At 46.4% G+C, this 19,070-nt stretch overlaps 1 protein-coding gene across 1 annotated transcript; it reads left to right on the forward strand.

The window, feature by feature from the left end:
• The first annotated feature begins 3,111 nt into the window (after positions 1-3,111).
• Positions 3,112-15,208, forward strand: LOC120395491 (estradiol 17 beta-dehydrogenase 5-like). Its single transcript, XM_039519943.1, has 9 exons — positions 3,112-3,263; positions 5,120-5,287; positions 6,172-6,288; positions 8,188-8,265; positions 10,355-10,477; positions 12,082-12,191; positions 12,430-12,595; positions 13,535-13,617; positions 14,946-15,208. Exons 1-9 carry the CDS (start codon positions 3,177-3,179, stop codon positions 14,983-14,985), a joined length of 972 nt encoding a protein of 323 aa, XP_039375877.1. The 5' UTR covers positions 3,112-3,176; the 3' UTR covers positions 14,986-15,208.
• The last annotated feature ends 3,862 nt before the right edge of the window (positions 15,209-19,070 follow it).

Consider the following 19,070-nt stretch of genomic DNA (forward strand, 5'->3'; position numbering starts at 1 on the left):
CTTGCAGGATTAGACCCTGAATATAACAGAAACCATAGACTATAAATCCCACAAAGTGGATTCCTTAGCTCACACAGATCTAAAAACAGGCAACACTTCATAAAAATTAGACATAACACAGTCTCTGTTCACCAAGCAAGGTACTGTTTAAATATTACTCAGGGCCAAATCCAACCCAAGCACTATGTAGGCTAGTGTGCAGTTGTGGAGGCCAAGACCAAAAGAGCAAAATCCAACAAGAGTTTTTTTTATTAAAACATCAATCCCAACACTGCAGAAAAACTTGCAGCAGCAGCAGCCCGTAACCCAGTCTTGACACAAACCCACTCACACTTCCTCGTACGTTTTTAAACTCAGACTGCAATTCCCAGCAATCACTACTGGATCTCGCAACATCACAGCCAGCTTTGCCCAGAATTCTATCACCAATGGGGAATGGCAGCAAAGCCATTGCATGCTGTTAACAACCTCTTCAGTCTGCCGTAGAGTCTGTTACTGCAGCTTTCTGACTCCTTGGGGTGAAGGAGGAAACAGCTGGTGAATCTGTGTAGTGGCTGATCCAACAGCTCCACCCCTTCTCTGATCTTGGCCAAGCCATCAGCCATCATGTAGAGGGTGCAGTTGTTTTGCACTGGGATTTTTCTTCCACTGCAAAAAAGGGTCAAGACTTTAGCTTTAAATGCAGAATCCCAGCTCCTCAGCGAGCATAAATCAGCGCAGCTTCTTTGAGGTCACTGGATGTGATGCTCCTCTTACTTCCATCTTCTTAGTACACCACTGAGTCACACCTGTGTAGCTGAGAAGGGAATTTGACTCACTGGCATTACACTAATTTAAACCAGCTCATGACCTGGCCCAGAATATTTTATGGTAAGGCAGACAATGTGGCCAATAGAGATACCCTATCATGGCTCATTGCTGTATTTTATGTATGTTATATTGCTCCACTATTGCCTCAGGCATGTTGAGGGTCACTTCTCTGCTAAAATGGAGCTGTGCCAACGTACCCCAGCTGTAGATCTGGCCAATAACCTCCAAGAAGCCCAGCTACCTGTGATGAACCATAACTGGGCTGCGGGAGTGAGGGAGCGGAACTTTCTCTTATAATGCAGCTCCCAGTTCTGCTTAGTCTATCTTTGCATGAAGAAGATAAAGTGGGAGTTATCTGAACTCTCTCAGACACATGCTTTGTAGGGAATAATTCTGTGTTTGCTGGGAAATGGGCTGGATTATTATTGTTGAAGTACCAATAATGTGTTCAGCCCTGTACCAGGCATCATGATGTGGATAACCTAGCAGATCTTTGCCATCTCTAATGTCTGTGAGTCATAGCAGACAGCAGCTGAACAAGTCTGAGATGGGCATGACACAAAATTAAAGGGCTTATTTTGCTTCATGCTCAGTTCATTTTCTGAGATAGCAGAAACACCCAGTATGTAACTTTGTGCTTGTTGTTACTTTAATATTAACATGAAACAAAGCACATAAAGGCAAAGGCCATGACTCTCACACATGGGAATGACCCGGGATGTTTTCTCAGATAATTCCTGCACTGATCCACTGAAAGCACACAGTGTGTGTTGTTCTCTGGAGGCAATGATTTAAACATACAGACATTTCAGCAAACAACAAAAATTGCTGGCTCGGGGCAATTATCCTTTCGAGACACTAACAGTCATTCTCTTCTCCCAGCCTATTGGCTCATGTTCCTACTCAGCACAGGCAGTGTGAATGTTGATGTTCATACAGATGGCATTTGAAAGCCAGATGTATGAGGTTTTGGGGGTGACAATTTACTTTTAACTCCACTGAAATACAGAGAGTGCTATCCTGGAACTCCTTCCTTTATCAGAGAAAACTATAAGGAGAATAGCTAGGGGAATGTGTGTGTTAATGTCCCAGCAACTTCAGTGCCAAAGAGAGAATGAATTTCAAAGTGAGTTGTTTGTCCCCTTTCCAGCTTTAGAAAAGAGGAGACCATAATTCAGAGGTCCCCAAACTGTGGAAGAATGTTTAGGAAGGTGGGGCTGGCCTGGCCAGTCCCCGTGTGGAGGTGGAGAGGGAACGCTCGGGGAAGTGGCCAGCACCACGTCCCTGTGGCCCCTGGGGAAGTGGGGACAGAGGGCTCCGCGTGCTGTCCTTGCCTGTGGGTACCACCCCTGAAGCTCCCATTGGCTGCGGTTCCCCGTTCCTGGCCAATGGAAGCTTCAGTGGAGGTACCTACAGGCAAGGACAGAGCATGGCGCCCTCTGCCCCCTCTCCTCCAGGGGCCACAGGGACGTGGTGCCGGCTGCTTCTGGGAGCGGTGCGGGGCCCGCGGCACCATGGGGGTGGCAATCCCACGGGCCAGATACAACGCCCTGAGGGGCCGGATCCGGCCTGCGGGCCATAGTTTGCCCACCCTTGTCCTAGAGAAATACTCTTCTCTGGGAGTGCAGAGTGCACAAGAGATCTACACACAACATGTTAAACAGAAATTCAGAACAACTAATCTCTAGCATGGTTCTAGATTATCGGGGGAGGGGAGAATAAAGGTCTCTATGTAATTTAGGTATTATGTTTTGTTTCTGATTTTGATAACAAAGTTTCTTATCTTTATTCTTTGAGCCAGTAGATCAGGGCCGCTCAAATCTGTACTTCATAGGAGCAATTAAACAGTAGGCAATTCTCTTGTGCTATTTTCATGCGATTTAATTTATTGTTTTCTTCTGATGAGTTTGAAAATTTAGTAACATATGTGATAAGTGTTAGTTTCAAAATGTTTTGTTAAAGGGTATAAGTTTCCTAATTATATTTTTCTGGAAATGCTTTGTGCCCATTGTAGAGTGACTGTGAATTCGAAGGGAGATCTTTTATATGCTTCTTTTCTGTGTCACATGAAAGCGATATTAAGTCAATAAAGTTGAGGAAAAAGACCAATCTTTGCACCCATTGTTTAATAATGATAGCATGTTTTCTGATTTTGCTTTGTCATGTTGAATTTGCACTTTTGTTCCTCCCTCCCTTATGCCTGCTGCCTGTAACTTGGCTGCCACTCCTCATCCACTCCCTTGATAAAAATGCATATAAATTAGGACTTCGTACAGTTGTTTTCTTTCTGAAGCTCTTACTGGCTCATACAACAGTGCTGCAAAGTTTCAGAGTTCAGTAAAGAATCGAGGAAATACTGTAAAGAGATGGAGCTTGACAAAGACCGTTGTATTAAGATGAACGATGGCAACAAAATTCCTGCACTGGGATTTGGTACCTATTCCTCTGATGCAGTAAGTAAATCTTTCATGGCTTTCTTTGTCCTTAACCTGTTGATTAACATTGCTGGGCACTGCTATAACCATTGCCCATAGCACTCCAGAGAGGGCTGCAAGATGAGATCCCTGTATATTAGTTTATAAAACTATTGACAATGTCTGAAAAGTGCTTTGGAGTTTAGAGTGAAAGATGCTACTGGTATATAAATGTAAGAATATCATCATCTGTAAGAAGAGGTTGTTGGTTTTTATTGTTTGAGTGAATGTGGTGCTGATGCACGATTCCATGACCCAGAGCTGCCAAATCACTTGATCTACAGCACACCCTACCACCTAGAGCCCCACGTGTGTCTGTCAATCCACCTCTCTTTGACCTCCAGCACCCAGCTACTCTAGTCCAGAGCCACTATGTAACTAACTTTGCCCTGACCTACAGCACTCCCTTTCCCTGTTTTTGGCCCGGCTGTCTCTGCCAATGCATTTTGGTCCCAACCTGAGCTAAATGGAAACCAAATTCCTTTAGAGAGAAGTTAGTTATTTTTAGCCCTTGTAGTGCTGCTCACTGAATTACACTGAGGGAAGGAAGATGAGTACATTTTCCTTTTCCTCCCTTCTCGACAGTCCTGCTACCTGCTGATCCTAATGTGGAGGGGATGGGTCTAATGGCCAGAGCAGGGGACTTGCAGTCAGAAGATCTGATTCTGCCTCTGTGTCACTTATGTAACCTTTGGGCATCTTACTTGCCCCTTTGTTTTAGTGTCCCCAGTTTTGTAAAATTGTGATCACACCTGAATTACCTGAATCACCTCACTGGGTTTAGTTCATAAGAATAACATTTTCAAAAGCTTAAATGATGTAGAGGCCTACGTCTCAGTGAGTTCTTCCAGTCTTTACACAGTATTAGCCAGACTGATATGATCTCTCTACTCCTCCCAGAAAAGGCCACCTCCTAAAATATGACTTTCCTAAACACTGCAGTCTGTGTAAACTGCACCTGTTCACTCAGGCCTGTTTCTCAGTTATACTAAGACACCACTCTAAAGTGGGGGAATTTAAGGCCGCATCACACTACCAGAGTGGTGTAAAGAGAATCACACATGCCTCAACAGAGATTTCTCCTCTAGGAAGCATGGCTGTTGTCAGATATTTTTCAATTATTAATCTTAATAAAGTCAAGATGTAACTAGATGGAAGAAAGCTGGGTCATTACCCAAGAACCATCAAGGGTTCATGAAATCATAGTTCTCACCAAACAGTTTTAATAGTTGCCTTTGTTACAACTACTCATGAAAGGAATGCGGTCCTGCCAAACTCAAGAATTCAAAAGCATAATTCAGTTTTGACAAAATCATGAGTTTGGCGTATAAATCATAAAAAATTTTTTTTTAAATAAATAGGTTGTAGCTTAGCTCAGTTAGACTGGGGGTTCTAATCCATAGTGTATGTTGATATCTGGTTCTTACAGCTTCTTACTCCTGGTCTCAGGGTCCTGTACTGATTGTCCTTTAAATCTTGTAAAAAGAAAGCTGAAATAATGGGCCTGATAATCTGTTGCTCTGCATTTCAAGGAGTTAGTTCCTTCTGTGCACAGTGGGAGTAAAAAACCTGCTATGTCTGAATAGTAGCTTTTTACACCTACATTCCATTTACTTTGCTGTGGTGTAGATGATGACACAAGATGCTGCGCAACAGAGGATCAGGCCCAGAATCTTTGGATTTCCTTTAAGGTAAATTCAAAGATTCTAAGTGTGAAGGTATCAGAATCTAAAAACTCCACATCAGGTCTTTCAGATGGGGATCAAAGCTCTAGATGACTGGTATGAACTATCCCTAAGCCAGAGAGATTGACACTACACCTTCTTAACCGGTAGGTTCAAAAAGGTAAATGTGAGGAGGCTACAAAGGTGGCTATTGAAGTTGGCTTCCGCCATATTGATGGAGCCTTTATATATGGGATTGAGGAGGAGGTTGGGCGAGCCATTCACGAGAAGATTGCAGATGGAACAGTCAAAAGAGAGGACATATTTTATACAGGAAAGGTACGTAGGTTTTGTTTTAACACCAGTATTTTTATCGTACTGCTTCCTGTGCTAATTATTTTGTCTAATTTATGAAGAATGTTGCCAATGTCAAGGCCAATATTAAAAGGATTGCCTTTAGGGGAGTATTATTCACAGAATTGGGAAACGACATTCCATAACAAGTTACAGGTTTGAGCACAAGGCTCATCTCTATCTCTGTGAACGCAAAGCTAACACAGCTACTTCATTCAGGGCCGAAGATCTGACAACAGATTGACTCCCAATAACCCAGGACCAGGGCCGGGTCCAGACCCCAGAGCGCCAAGCAGGCGCGTGGGGCGGCATTGTCCTGGCAGGGTGGCATTTGGCTCTGGTGGACCCTCCGCAGTCATACCTGCGGGAGGTCCACCGGAGCCCCTCTTCTCGCGGCTCCGCTTGAGCTCCCGCAGGCATGACTGCGGCGGGTGCGCTGGTCCTGCGGCTCGGACGGATGCTCCACCAGAGCCGCGGGACCATGGGACCATCCGCAGCCACTTCTGCCCCGGCCGCGGGACCTGCTTGGGGCGGCGGAATTTCTAGAGCCACCCCTGCCCAGGACAACAAATTTAGCCCAAAAGATTTTAACCTTGAGAATGGCCTCACATAGAGGTCCTGTACAGACCAAGTGCACTTCTGACATCCTGGCTGCATTTCAGCCGCTCGCCCTGCTTCTTCAGGAAACATTCACTTCTTAAGCTCATGTGCATCTTTGCACACAGCCTTCTCACAACACAACCCTTCTGCTAAAAAGGCAAAGCCAGTGGTATAACATGACTAAGACATTTTAGAAAAGTGGTTTTTACAGCAAGAAGAGACAAGAGAGGATTTCTTCAGAAAAAACAGTTGTGTTTGAATCATTACAGCTTTGGAGTACCTTTCACCGTCCTGAACTTGTGCGAAGCTGCCTGGAACAATCACTGAAGAAACTTAAGTTTGACTATCTTGATCTCTTCATTATCCACAACCCCATGTCTCTAAAGGTAAACAGTTATTTAAAAAATATACACAGGAAAACAAATGTTTGGTAGTATATCCATGGGCCAGAGCAGAGCTGTTCTGAAAAAGACTCATAGTCCATCTAGTCGTACGTCCAGCCTGCAGAAGAAGCCTATGATGGGTGTTCAAGGGGAAGGCAAAAGACAAAAGAAAAACTAATGCATGAAGCACGGTCTATAATGAAATATTTTTCGCCTTGACAATCAAACTATATTCAGCACATAGGTTATGCTTTTAATGCTTGCTGTTAAAACATCATATGCTTCCTGGGTTCACACTAAGCCACTAAAATATATATATGTGTGTGTGTGTGTGTGTGGACTGGCAAATTTACAAACTATCTGGGAAACTCTCTAAATTCAAATATACACTTCATGATCAAAAGCTAACTCTAGTTACTCTGGAAATTCACCAATAATCTATAAAACCAACCTTGGGTTACTGGTATCACTTGTCATTAGCTATAACTTCTTTAACGTATTAATCATGTGTTCATTAATTCAAACTTCTTTCTTTATGTCAGAGAAGCTATCAGTTTTCTGTGACACCACATATGTTTTATCTGTAATATCTCTAGGCACTAATTGCTTTTGACATGCGTGCTTTGTTTTCACTGCGTATAAACAGAATTTCTTATCAAAGTAGTGCTTAGCTGAGCTAATTAATTTTCCAGTATCAACAGGTATCCTCTTATTGACACAAAATTATTTCTAGGCATTCATTTCAGTTCAAAGTAGAATCATCGGAGTGGAAGCGACCTTAAGAGATCATCTAGTCCAGTCCCCTGCACTTATGACAGGACCAAGCATTATCTAGACCAGTGGTTCCCAACCTGTGGCCCACGTGCCACTTGCAGCCCAATCAACACAGAGCTGCGGCCCATGTGACATCCTCAGAGTCATACAGGTAGTACTGGATACGGCCTACAATAGTAAATAGATTGAGAACCACTGTTTTAGACCATTCCTGGCAGGTGTTTGTCTAACCTGCTCCTAAAAATCTCCAATGATGAAGAATCCACAATCTCCCTAGGCAATTTATTCCAATACTTAACCACCCTGACAGTTAGGAAGTTCCCTGGGTTGTCATTATTTCCCCTTTTTTTTATATAGATTGGCACTGTATTTGCCCTTTTCCAGTCCTCTGGAATCTCTCCCATCTCCCATGATTTTTCAAAGACAATTGCTAATTGTTCAGATATCTCCTCAGTCATCAGGCCCTGGTGACTCAAGACATCTAACTTATCTAAGTAATTTTTAACTTGTTCTTTCCCTATTTTACCCTCATATCCTATGCACGAGTGGCGGGAGTACCCTAAAAGGATTCGGGGGGGGGGGGCACAGGCGCTCGAACCAAGGCCCCACACAACTCTTTTCCCCAAGCCTTGGCCCTAATGCCACCCCTTCTCCCTGAGCCACCGCCCTCAAACTGCCTATTCCCCCAAAGACCCCGCTCCCACATTGACGCCACTTCCCCAGAGTCCCCACTCCCATGGCGCTTCTCACCCCCAAGACCCCGTTCCCTTCTCGCTCCTTTCTGCCTCCTGTCACTCGCCCTTATGACTGGTAAGAAAATGGTGGTGGGGGGGGCATAGCCGCCTGGCCCCTCCTGTTCTGGCACTCTGATCCTACCTCATTTTCACGGGTAGAGGTCCAATCAGTACTAACCTTTGCAGTGAAAACAGAAACAAAAAAGTGAATTAGCACTTCTGCCATTTCCACATTATAGTTAAATCCATTCTATAGCTTTTATCCAATTTTAGAGTTCAACACCTTCCCTCGCTCACTCCTTCTCCTTACAACTCGTTCCTTGATCACAAAATAGTTAAAATCCACTTGTGTAAAAAGTATCATGACCAAGGGGGATTTTCCTTTTATTTTTAGCCTGGGACAAATACACTGCCAAAGGATGAAAATGGAAAATTCATTTTCGATGTTGTAGATCTGCGTCAAACTTGGGAGGTAAGTGACATGAATAACACAGTGTTAATTAAGAGCCCATCCAGTCTCCTTAGTCAGCCAGCAGACTGTTACCCGGAGAGTGCTCAAACTTCTGGGGTTTTTCAGTCCATATGACCTTTTTAGAGGGCAAAGGAGAATGTATAGAAAAGCCAGTCCCTCTACTTCCTCAGGGGGCCCAGGGGCCAGTGTGCTCACGCAGTTTCCCCAGGAAACAAACCCTGTCTCCTGGGGAACTCTAGCTCTGCTCACACCAGATTCCCACCCAGACTGAGCCAGTCAGGGGCGGCTCTAGGAATTTCGCTGCCCCAAGCACAGCGGCACGCCGCAGGGGGCGCTCTGGCAGTCGCCGATCCTGTGGCTCCGGTGGACCTTCCGAAGGCATGCCCGTGGATGCTCCACCGAAGCCGCGGCACCAGCAGACCCTCCGCAGGCACGCCTGTGGGAGGTCCACCGGAGCCTCCTGCCGCCCTCCCAGCGACCGGCAGAGCGCCCCCCGCGGCATGCCACCCCAAGCACGCGCTTGGCGCACTGGGGTCTGGAGCAGGCCCTGGAGCCAGTGTCCTCCAGCCTTGACAAGCCTCATGCATGGGCTGGGTTGTGCCCAGAGGAGCTCTTTAACCCTTTCTTGACTGCTGTAGGAGCGGCCCCATCATACTACGGTAGGTTACTCCATCAGTGTCAGACTAATAGAATTAAACCAGAACAATAACTGTGCATAGCCCAGACCCTCATTGAGTATTCAGGGCAGATAGTTAAGTGAAATATATTTTTAAGTGTGAACTGAGCAGATTTGAGGGGGAAATCACTGAGGGACAACAAACATGAAATCTCACGTGCCTTTTTTTTTTTTTAACAGAATCACTTTGTAGAGCAGAACCTCACTTTGAGATGCTTTGGCCTTCCCTGGTCTTAGGACAGGGATATTGCCAAAAGCATTTTCAGGGACAGAATTGTAGTCTGGGCTTTACAGGTGATGTTTTCCACAGAGGAGGGAATGGGATGAAATAGTCTGCCCGAGAGTCAGCCAAGATGAGGACTCCATCAGATCCCTAATTCTTTAGCTAATACTCTTGGAGTAGCTCGGCATTGCAGCTTATTAGTGAGCCAGCCTGTCAGCACTGAAGAGCTAGGTTCAAAGTCTGTCCATGCTCACCCACATTACAAAATCCATCAGTCAATTTAATTCCATTGATGCTTCTATATCAAGAGAGGCCAGAAATGAAACACAAAGAGGCATCAGGTCAGAATCACGGTGCATTGGTAGAGCTTTGGGGAAGTTAGCCTAGTGTCGGCTCACATTATCCCAGGTTCTAATTAGTGCTATTGGTTCCTCATTTTCATGAGCATTAACTAAACTCCCTCATTTAAAACGAAAAAGCTAAAACTTCCCCTCTGATATGTGCCCTCCCTTCAGTGGACTCTAGCAAGCTTTTTCTATTAAATGGAAAAAGTAAACAGGACTTGGCACCATATCATTGTTATCATAGCACTGCTTGTGATCTGAGACCCTGCAGTCATTTCCTATTATCAGAGCAGGAAAACACTGGCGCATCTCAGTCACCACGGCATGGCTACTGTCGGTAAATACAGACACGCTAATGGTGATCACTGCACTTGTCCATCTCCTTCAGTATTTAATTTTCATACTTAATTATTTTATTTTTGCTTTAAAGCTCTTAAACTGGTGTTAATATTCCCATACTTATGTGGTACCATTATTTCTGTATTGTTCACTAGCAGTGTTTGGGTATCGCTATGTCTTTGAGGTTCTGTATGTCTGAGGGAAAAATTAGGGAGAAAACAACTGGGAGAGGCAGTGGCCAGAATGTCTACTTTCTACTGGGGGAAAAGATGACTTTATTTCAGTGGATTGGATGGAGATCTGATGCCTAAGTGAACAGTTGGAAAATGACTGTCTCTAAATCAGACAGGGTCTAGAACAAATCAAATATCCCCTACTGTATGTGTTATGATATTTTGGTGGAATAATTTTATATGGAGTGAGCCCAGCTGAGCATAGTTTTTCTAGTCTTATGGAAATTATACTACAAGTAGTGATAATGGAACTGGCCATTGTTGTGTTTCCCAGGCCATGGAGGCATGTAAAGATGCAGGCTTGGTGAAGTCCATTGGAGTGTCCAACTTCAACATCAGACAGCTGGAGATGATCCTGAACAAACCAGGGCTCAAGTACAAACCTGTTCTCAACCAGGTAAAACTCTGACCTTTGGATGGAGACCTAAAAGTGTTGAGTTGGAAGAAATTCAGAACTTGTAGTCAGTGAAGAGTTTCGTTTATAGGGGAAGAACCTCAGTGCTTACAGGAAGCAGAAACTCCAGAATGTCTTTCTCAGCAGGAACTTATGTCCAGCCTTTTAAATCAAAAGGGAAACTTTCTTATTGCTCCACTTCAAATAGACACAACCCACAACAGTTAGACCCTGATATTGAACTCCTCAGAATTTGTGGGTGTTGCGACAGCTGACGTTAAAGACAGGGGCCATTAGCAGCTATAGATTCAGGTTCAAGTTCTGAAAAAAAACCCACCATAATTCTATGGAGCTTGGAACAAGGGCTTTGTTTGTGCCCATCCCAACATTTATGGAAAAACTAATGAAAATACAAAAAAAGAAAGTAGAAAATACCCGTAAAGGAAACAATGTTAAGAGGGGCAGGAGAAATACAGACCCAGCTGCTTCCCTGTATATCTAGATCTCCTCTCCTGCTACCTCATTCCCCTGCTAGGGGAATGGACTTTCAGAGCACCAGCCTTTCTCTGCTTGGAATGTGAGGATGTTTTGTTACCAGGTTATCCAAACTCATACTCAGAAATGTGACTGTCTAATCTATTTGCCTACCTTTCACATAGATACCTAGATGTGTTCTATACATGCTGGATAAAGGGAAAGAATTGAGATATATGATAAGCAAAATAACACAGGATATGCACAGCATCCCACAGTCAGTAGTTGAAAGTAATTTTAACTCTCAAGTAATTTTTTTTTAAACTTAGCATAGTACAAGTTCTATATGGAGGATTATATATAGGTAGAAGGTAACTTTGAAGTTGTAAATCTAAACTTCTAAATTTCAATATTGAAAAATGTCTTGTCTTGAGGAAAAAACTGTTGTTTCATACTTGGACAACTCAAAAACTGATTTTGATTCAATTTCTTCCCTCCTCCTCCTCAAAAAATCACTTGTGAGATGAGAGCAAGCTTGAGAAATTTTAGACCAAGAGACCACATGAGGGGAAGTTAGCAGCCCCTGAAACTAAGGGCTTAGAATGAGAGTGCCATATCGTCCATATCTACAGTTACAACTGGTCCTAGTAAAGACCCATAGAACATCTATTAGTAATTATCTCACTATAACTAATAGCCATGGCTTTAATGGCAGTGTTGGTCCAGGACATGATATTGATCCATATCCTAGCTGCATAACAATACACGACGGGCCAAAACCTGCTTGTAGAAGACTTCATGAGCTGTCACGGGGACAACACACATGCTTAAGGCAGCCAGGATTTGGCCCTCAGTTTATAAGTCCTTATTAAGCCTGTCCCCACACACCATGTTTTGGCTTCACTGTCCTCTACTAGATAAACTGTTTTGGGAGATTTGTTATCAGCTAAACTGCACCCCAGGGTCACTTGCACTGCCAGGCTGTATTTTAATTGAAGGATATTTTATTGAAATTTACTTTGATATTTTAACTTTCTGATCCCCTCGACATAACATCTGCTGTTTCTTTTGTCTAACTGCTGCTGCTTATATGAGCTGAAATCTCAATTTTGGGTTGGGGTGTGATTCTGCAGGTTGAATGTCACCCTTACCTCAACCAAGGCAAATTACTGGCCTTCTGCAAATCCAAGGATATCCTCCTTGAAGCCTATAGTGTTCTGGGATCACAGAGAGACAAGAACTGGTAAGGAAAGAAACTGGACTGTGCTCCCAGGTTTAGAACTTCATAAATGGGTTGGAGGGAGGGGAAAGTACCCTCTGTCTTCAAAATATCTGGTATTTATAGAGTTATAGAATAAAAATGAGATCTGGAAAAGACCTACCAGGTTATCTTCAGATTATACAGGTATTGTCCTCACTAGGCTGAGATGACTGCATTCCTCATCCCAGAAATGCTCCCTGTTTCTCTGTTTCCCTTCTAGGGTAGACCAAAGCACCCCAGTTCTGCTGGAGGACCCAGTATTGGGTGCAATTGCCAAAAAGTACAACCGAAGCCCCGCTCTAGTAGCCCTGCGCTACCAGCTGCAGCGTGGTGTCGTGGTTCTCTTTAAAAGCTTCACCAGAAAGCGTATTGAAGAAAACTTCCAGGTAAAACAGGAGGGGAGAGAGAAGATAATGAGGGAGACACCTCTGAGATGTGTAGATTTAGATGGGGCACTGTAGAGGGTTGAGAACTTTTGTGCCCTTGTACAGGATGGCACTGCAGGATCCTACCTGAGAACTGCGCTACACAATGTCTGATAGTTCTCAGGCAGGTTCTCTCTTCTTAGAGAAGGCTTTTGCCACTTTACCATTTGAACTGTGTAACTTGGCACCCACTAGAGAACAAATAATAATATGGGGGGAGAAAGCCCTGGAGTCCTCCTTGCGCCTCCCAAAGGAAACATTTTAAGGGAGCAACTGATTTGTGGAGCCCTTTCCAAAATGACTAACGCTACTCTTGATATCAGATGAGAATATAGGCCCCTTTGAGCATTGGAAAGACAAATGATCTGCCAGTAGGAGTGTGCCCCTTTCCTGCCCTCAGCCTCTTGCCTAGACCACGGGTCCTCTCCAAACTCTGCTATGTCCTCCCCTGCCCATTTGAGTCCAGGGTCTTAAACAGCTTTCCTAGATAAATTAGTTTCCAAAGAGATCAGTTGTTCTATTTTCCATACCCAAGGACTATCAGACTGACTGATTTATTCTAGATTAAGGGAAAGAACAAGACAAGGAAGTACATCTACATGAGAGAGCACAGTGTGTATCTTCTCTATAACATGCCCTTTATTTCCCAAAATGGCAGCTGCCTCTGCAAACAGCAGATTCCTAGAAGTTTAAAGGTGAAATTCAAAGAAAATAAAATCACAACAGTTACATAGCTACATACCCTTCACCTCTGAAATATCTAAAATACAGTGGAATGAGCAGGCCCAAATTAATATATCTATTTCATTTCCTTTTCATATAACATGAGGCTTGTGGTTCTCTCAATACACATGCATCCTGCAGGAATAACCCAATGTTTGATCCTGTCTTCTGGGTCAGGTTTTTGACTTCCAGCTCTCTGAGGAGGACATGAAAACCATTGATGGGATGAACAAAAACCGTCCCTATGTGCATTTAGAACAGTAAGTCATAATACTTTGAGGTATTTTAGAAGTCTGTGGAGAGGCAGAAGAAAGGCAGCAGTGGTCACCCCACAAAGAAATAAAGTTTTGTATTATACTGACCCTAGTGATGACAAAGGATGTACTTACGATCATAGCTATTAGGACTGGAATGGAGTCATGCAGTTTAAGGCCAGAAGGGACAACCAGATCATTTAGTCTGATCACAGGCTACCAACACCACCCAGCACCCACACTACCAACACCACCCAGCACCCACACTGAATAGGGTTGCCAAGTGTCTGGTTTTTGACCTGGCTCCAGTCAGCATTGCTGACAGGGCCATTTAAAAGTCCAGTCAGCAGTGCAGCAGGGCTAAGGCAGGCTCCCTGCCTGCCGTGGCTCCATGCAGCTCCCGGAAGCCGCAGCATTTCCCTCCTCCGGCTCCTATGTGTAGAGGCAGCCAGGGGGCTCTGTATGCTGCCCCTGCCCCAAGCACTGGCTCCACAGCTCCCATTGGCCAGGAACCATGGCCAGAAGGAGCTATGGGGGCGGAGCCTGCAGACAAGGCAGCGCGCAGAGCCACCTGGCCGTGCATAGGAGCTGGAGAGGGGCTATGCCACTGCTTCTGGCAGCTGCCTGAGGTAAGCGCCACCCAGAGCCTGTACCCCAACCCCCCCATCACGCCCCAACCCCCTGCCCTAGCCCTGATCCCCCTCCTGCTCTCCAACCCCCCCAATCCGAGCCTGGAGCACCCTCCTGTACACCAAACCCCTCATCCCCAGCCCCACCCCAGCGCCTGCACCCCCAGCCGGAGCACTCACCCCCTTCCACATCCCAACCTACTGCCTCGTCCCAGAGCCCCCTCCTGCAGCCTGAACTCCTAATCTCTGGCCTTACCCAAGAACCCACACCCCCAGCCAGAGCCCTAACCCTCTCCCACACCCCAACACTCTAAGCCAGCCCTGTGAAAACAAACGAGTGAGTGAGGATGGGGAGAGCAAGCGACAGAGGGGGGTAGAGTGAGTGGGGGTGGGGCCTCAGAGAAAGGGTGGGACAGGGGCATGGCCTCTAAGGAGGGGCGGGCAGAGGCGGGGCAAGGGTGTTCGGTTTTGTGCAAGTAAAAAGTTGGCAACCCTAACACTGAACCCAACAACCTGTGCTGTAACGTACTGTCATCTCAGTAGAGACTGTACATTAGAGCACTCACGTGCTTAGGTAGTGCAGAGATGAAAGTGACAGGTAGAAAGTGTTGCATGTGTGCTCTTTGAGATCCCTGCATTTTGCATTCTGATGTCCTAATAATATAGTTTGGGTGGATTGTTCATAAATGTCACCTTTCTTTTTAGATTTTTGGGCCACCCACAGTTTCCATTTAGGGATGAATAATGGAAAGGATCTTTTCATTGTTCTTGATTTTATTTCACGCATAAGGAAAATCAGGCATACATTTCATCTCCTTGCCCCGTTCCTGTGATTAGTCCTAGAGAAGCGCCCTGTTCTGGAAACCCACCTTCTGCTGGAGATGTCAAGAGATCTACACTGTGCATTTAAACAGAAATGCTAAACAACTCAGTCTCTGAATGGAATGGCACTTCATTGCTAGTTGGGAAAAAATAAAGGTGTCTGTGTAATGCACTTATTGAGTCTAGTCTCTATTCTTTGTGTTTCTTTTCTTCATTCTCAGAGCCAGCAGACCCAGGCCCCTTAGAAGTGCTCTGTGTGAGGTGCTGTAGGTCCCCAAAGTGTGGTTGGCTGAGCCGGTTTGAAAAATGAGGGGGTCTGTCCACTTTGGCGGGTGTTGACGTCACTCAGTAGCATGCAAACCGGGATTTCGCAACACAACAATTAGCTTTGCCCAGTATTCTGTTGGGGCGTAGAATGGTGAATGGCAGCAAACCCATTGCATCCTGTTAACAGCCTCTTCAGTCTGCGGTAGTGTCTGTTACTGCTGCTCTCTGACTCCTTGGGATGAAGGAGGAAACAGCTGGTGGATCTGTGTAGTGGCTGATCCAACAGCTCCACCCCTTCTCTGATCTTTGTCAAGCCATCAGCCTGGGGTTGCCAGGTGTCTGGTTTTTTACTGGAAAGCCCAGTCAAAAAGGGACCCTGGCAGGCCTGGTCAGCACCAGCCATTAAAAGTCCGGTCCACAGCACAGCGGGGTTCCGGGGACTAAGGCAGGTTCCCTGCCTGCCCTATCTCTGCATGGCTCCTGGAAGTGGCCGTCAGGTCCCCTGCAGCCCCTAGATGCATGCGCAGCCAGGGAGGCTCCATGCACTGCCCCTGTTCCAAGTACCGGCTCCAGAGCTCCCATTGGCTGGGAACCCCAACCAATGGGAGATGTGGGGGCAGTGCCAGCAGGTGCGAGTGCAGCACATGGAGCCTCCCTGGCTGCTCATGAGTCTAGGAGCTGCAGGTACCTGTCAGCTGCTTCCTGGGATCTATATTATGCTTATGAGAAGCACACGGGAACTTTTTCAGGAGAAAAGGCAATACGCTGTGTTTATCGAAAATACAACAGTTAGAATATGAATTCAATCTTTCTCTCTCACTCTCTCTCTCTCACACACACACACAAACACACACACATCCTGCAGATGGTCTTATAGTTACCAGTGCAGTACCTGGAGAGGTTTGCAGCTTGCCACAGGGTCACAGTGTGAGAGGGAACCCAGGCTGGTAAGACAGAGGGCTCAGCGGTACCCCAGTTCCAGATTGCACCCCAGGTAACCCGTCACAGTTGTGAATCCTGCTTCCCCTGTGCAACAAAATGTGCAGTTGTTTTGCACTAGGATTTTTCTTCCACTGCAAAGAAGGGTCAAGACTTTAGCTTTAAATGCAGAATTCCAGTTCCCCAGTGAGTGTAAATCAGCACAGCTCCATTGAGGTCAAGAGATGTGATGCTCCTCTTACTTCCACCTTCTTAGTACACCACTGAGTCACACCTGTGTAGCTGAGAAGGGAATTTGACTCACTTGCGTTATGCTAATTTAAACCAGCTCCTGACCTGGCCCAGAATATTTTGAGGTAATGCAAACAATGTGGCCAATAGAGATACATAGAATACAGCAATGAGCCATGATAGGATTTGTTACATTGCTCCACTATTGCCTCAGGCCTGTTGAGAGTCACTCTCTGCTAAAATGGAGCAGTCTCCGCTGTGGATCTGGCCCATAATCTCCAAGAAGCCCAGCTACCTGTGATGCACCACACCTGGGCTGCAGGAGCGAGGTGTTAGTATATAGGCCTGTTTGTTAGCCTGAGATAGAATTTTGGGTTTGATTTTTTTTACTCTTATATCCTTACTAATATATGTGAACAATGAACAGACACTGTGTGTTGCTTCTGCCTAGCCAGATGGGTTAGTTAGTACAATGAGAAAGACAAGGAACAGCGCTAAAGTGTTACTGGGTATGGTGGGAGTGTAATATATGGGCATACACTGGAAGGCTGCCTGGCTCGTCTCTCAAGCCAAGGTCAAGCAACCAGTTATTGTAAGGGGTGAGACCAGGGGCGTACACTGCAGGTATATTTGGGCCTACCACCTAGAGCCCCACATGTGTCTGTCAATCCACCTCTCTTTGACCTCCAGCACCCAGCTACTCTAGTCCAGAGCCACTATGTAACTACCTTTGCCCTGACCTACAGCGCTCTCTTTCCCAGTTTTGGGCCCAGCTGTCTCTGCCAATGCATTTTGGTCCCAACCTGAGCTAAATGGAAAGCAATTTCCTTTAAAGAGAAGTTAGTTATTTTTAGCCCTTGTAGTGCTGCTCACTGAATTACACTGAGGGAAGGAAGATGAGTACGTTTTCCCTTTTCTCCCTTCTCGATAGTCCTGCTACCCAGGGCCGGCTCTGGCTTTTTTGCCGCCCCAAGCAAAAAAAAAAACCCCTGCGCAGCGGCTGGAACAGCAAAGGGCGGTGGGGGGAGAAACAACCTGCCGCCCGGCTGGAGCAGCAAAGGGAGGGGTGCGAATTCCAGGAAACCTGCCTGCTGGTCGGAGCGACGAAGGGGAGGGGGGCATGAAACCAGCCTGCCGTCCGGCTGGAGCAGCAAAGGTGGGGGGCGTGAAACCAACCTGCCGGCCGGAGCAGTGAAGGGGTGCGGGGCACGAAACAAACCTGCCTGCCGGCCAGCCGGAACAACAAAGGGAATTAAAAACAAAAAGAAAAAAAACCTGCGGGGCGACGGGCGCGCGGGTGCAGGGGGACTCCCAGCCCTGCACACCCCAGGCAGCGGAGTGCACACCCCAGCTAGCGGGCGGGGGGCGGGGAGAGAGAAGGGGGCAGCCAGGGCTGCCTTAAGCGGGGCGCTCGCCATGCGGCCCCTCCTGCCGCACCGCCTGCTGGGAGGGCTCCACGCCGCTCCGGTGGGCGGGCTGCTGTGCTGGGCTTGCTGGATACCTGGTACCGCTCCCAGCAGCTCCCCTCCTCCGCGCCGCCGCCCCCTACAGGGCGGCAGGAGCAGCAAACCAAAAAAAAAAAACCTGCAGGGGTGGCGGAAGCGGCGAAGCACAAAAAAAAAAAAGGATTGGACAGAAGCCGCCCCTTGGAATCTGCCACCTCAAGCACCAGCTTGCTCAGCTGGTGCCTGGAGCCGGCCCTGGTTGTTTGGAGGCCAGAAGAGCGGGGTTCAGCTCATCAGAAGCAAGCTCCCTACAGACCTGATTCTGTCCCTCTGACCCACAGAAGTTGGTTCAATAGAAAATATTACCTCACCCACCTTGTCTCTCTAATATCCTGTGACCGACAAGACTACATCAACATTGCACACAGGAGACTAGAAAATTATGTGCCACAGGCAGTGAATAGGAGAGACTGAGGTGCACCAGTGCCCGAGGCCCCCACAATGACAGGATTTGGCCCGTTATCCCAGCACATTCCTAGTAGTCATTTATCTCATTTAGCCTTGCTCCAGTTTCAAGGCAAAATAACAACTTCCCTTGAATGCCAATGTCATTGTCTCATCATCCTAAGGGTTATAAATGTTTCCAATGTTCTGGAAACTCTGGGGTTTGTCCAGGGCCCCTCTAGGGTATTTGTTGTGTTCTAGTGGCATCAGCATAGGGATCTCTCTGGTGGTGAAGAACCCACAGAGCAAGGTCCTGTGCCATACCCTCCAAGATGTTGGCACAGGGGATTCGCTGAAGGTACTTCTGGGGAGAGAGTGTGGCCAGAGTGCTGCTGTGCTCCAGCAATCTCCAGATAGCAGAGAGCATTTTAGGAATTAGTCCAAGGATCAAAGAGTTGCAAATTTGTCCTTTTGTGGATACACCGCTCTTCCCTCCCCACCCACCCTCCAGCTCTGCACAGTGCCACAGGGTGCAAGGAGTTCAATTCTCAGCTGTACCCAAATAACCCTGATCTTTGCAGAAGTTTGGGTCTAGATTAAACATTCTTTGATCTGGGTGGCCTTTATATCTGCAATGGGCTAAACCAAAACACACCCACATTTTGGATCCAGATCGGGAACT

This window comes from Mauremys reevesii, linkage group 1 (genome assembly GCF_016161935.1).
Source record: "Mauremys reevesii isolate NIE-2019 linkage group 1, ASM1616193v1, whole genome shotgun sequence".
Lineage (NCBI taxonomy): Eukaryota > Metazoa > Chordata > Testudines > Geoemydidae > Mauremys > Mauremys reevesii.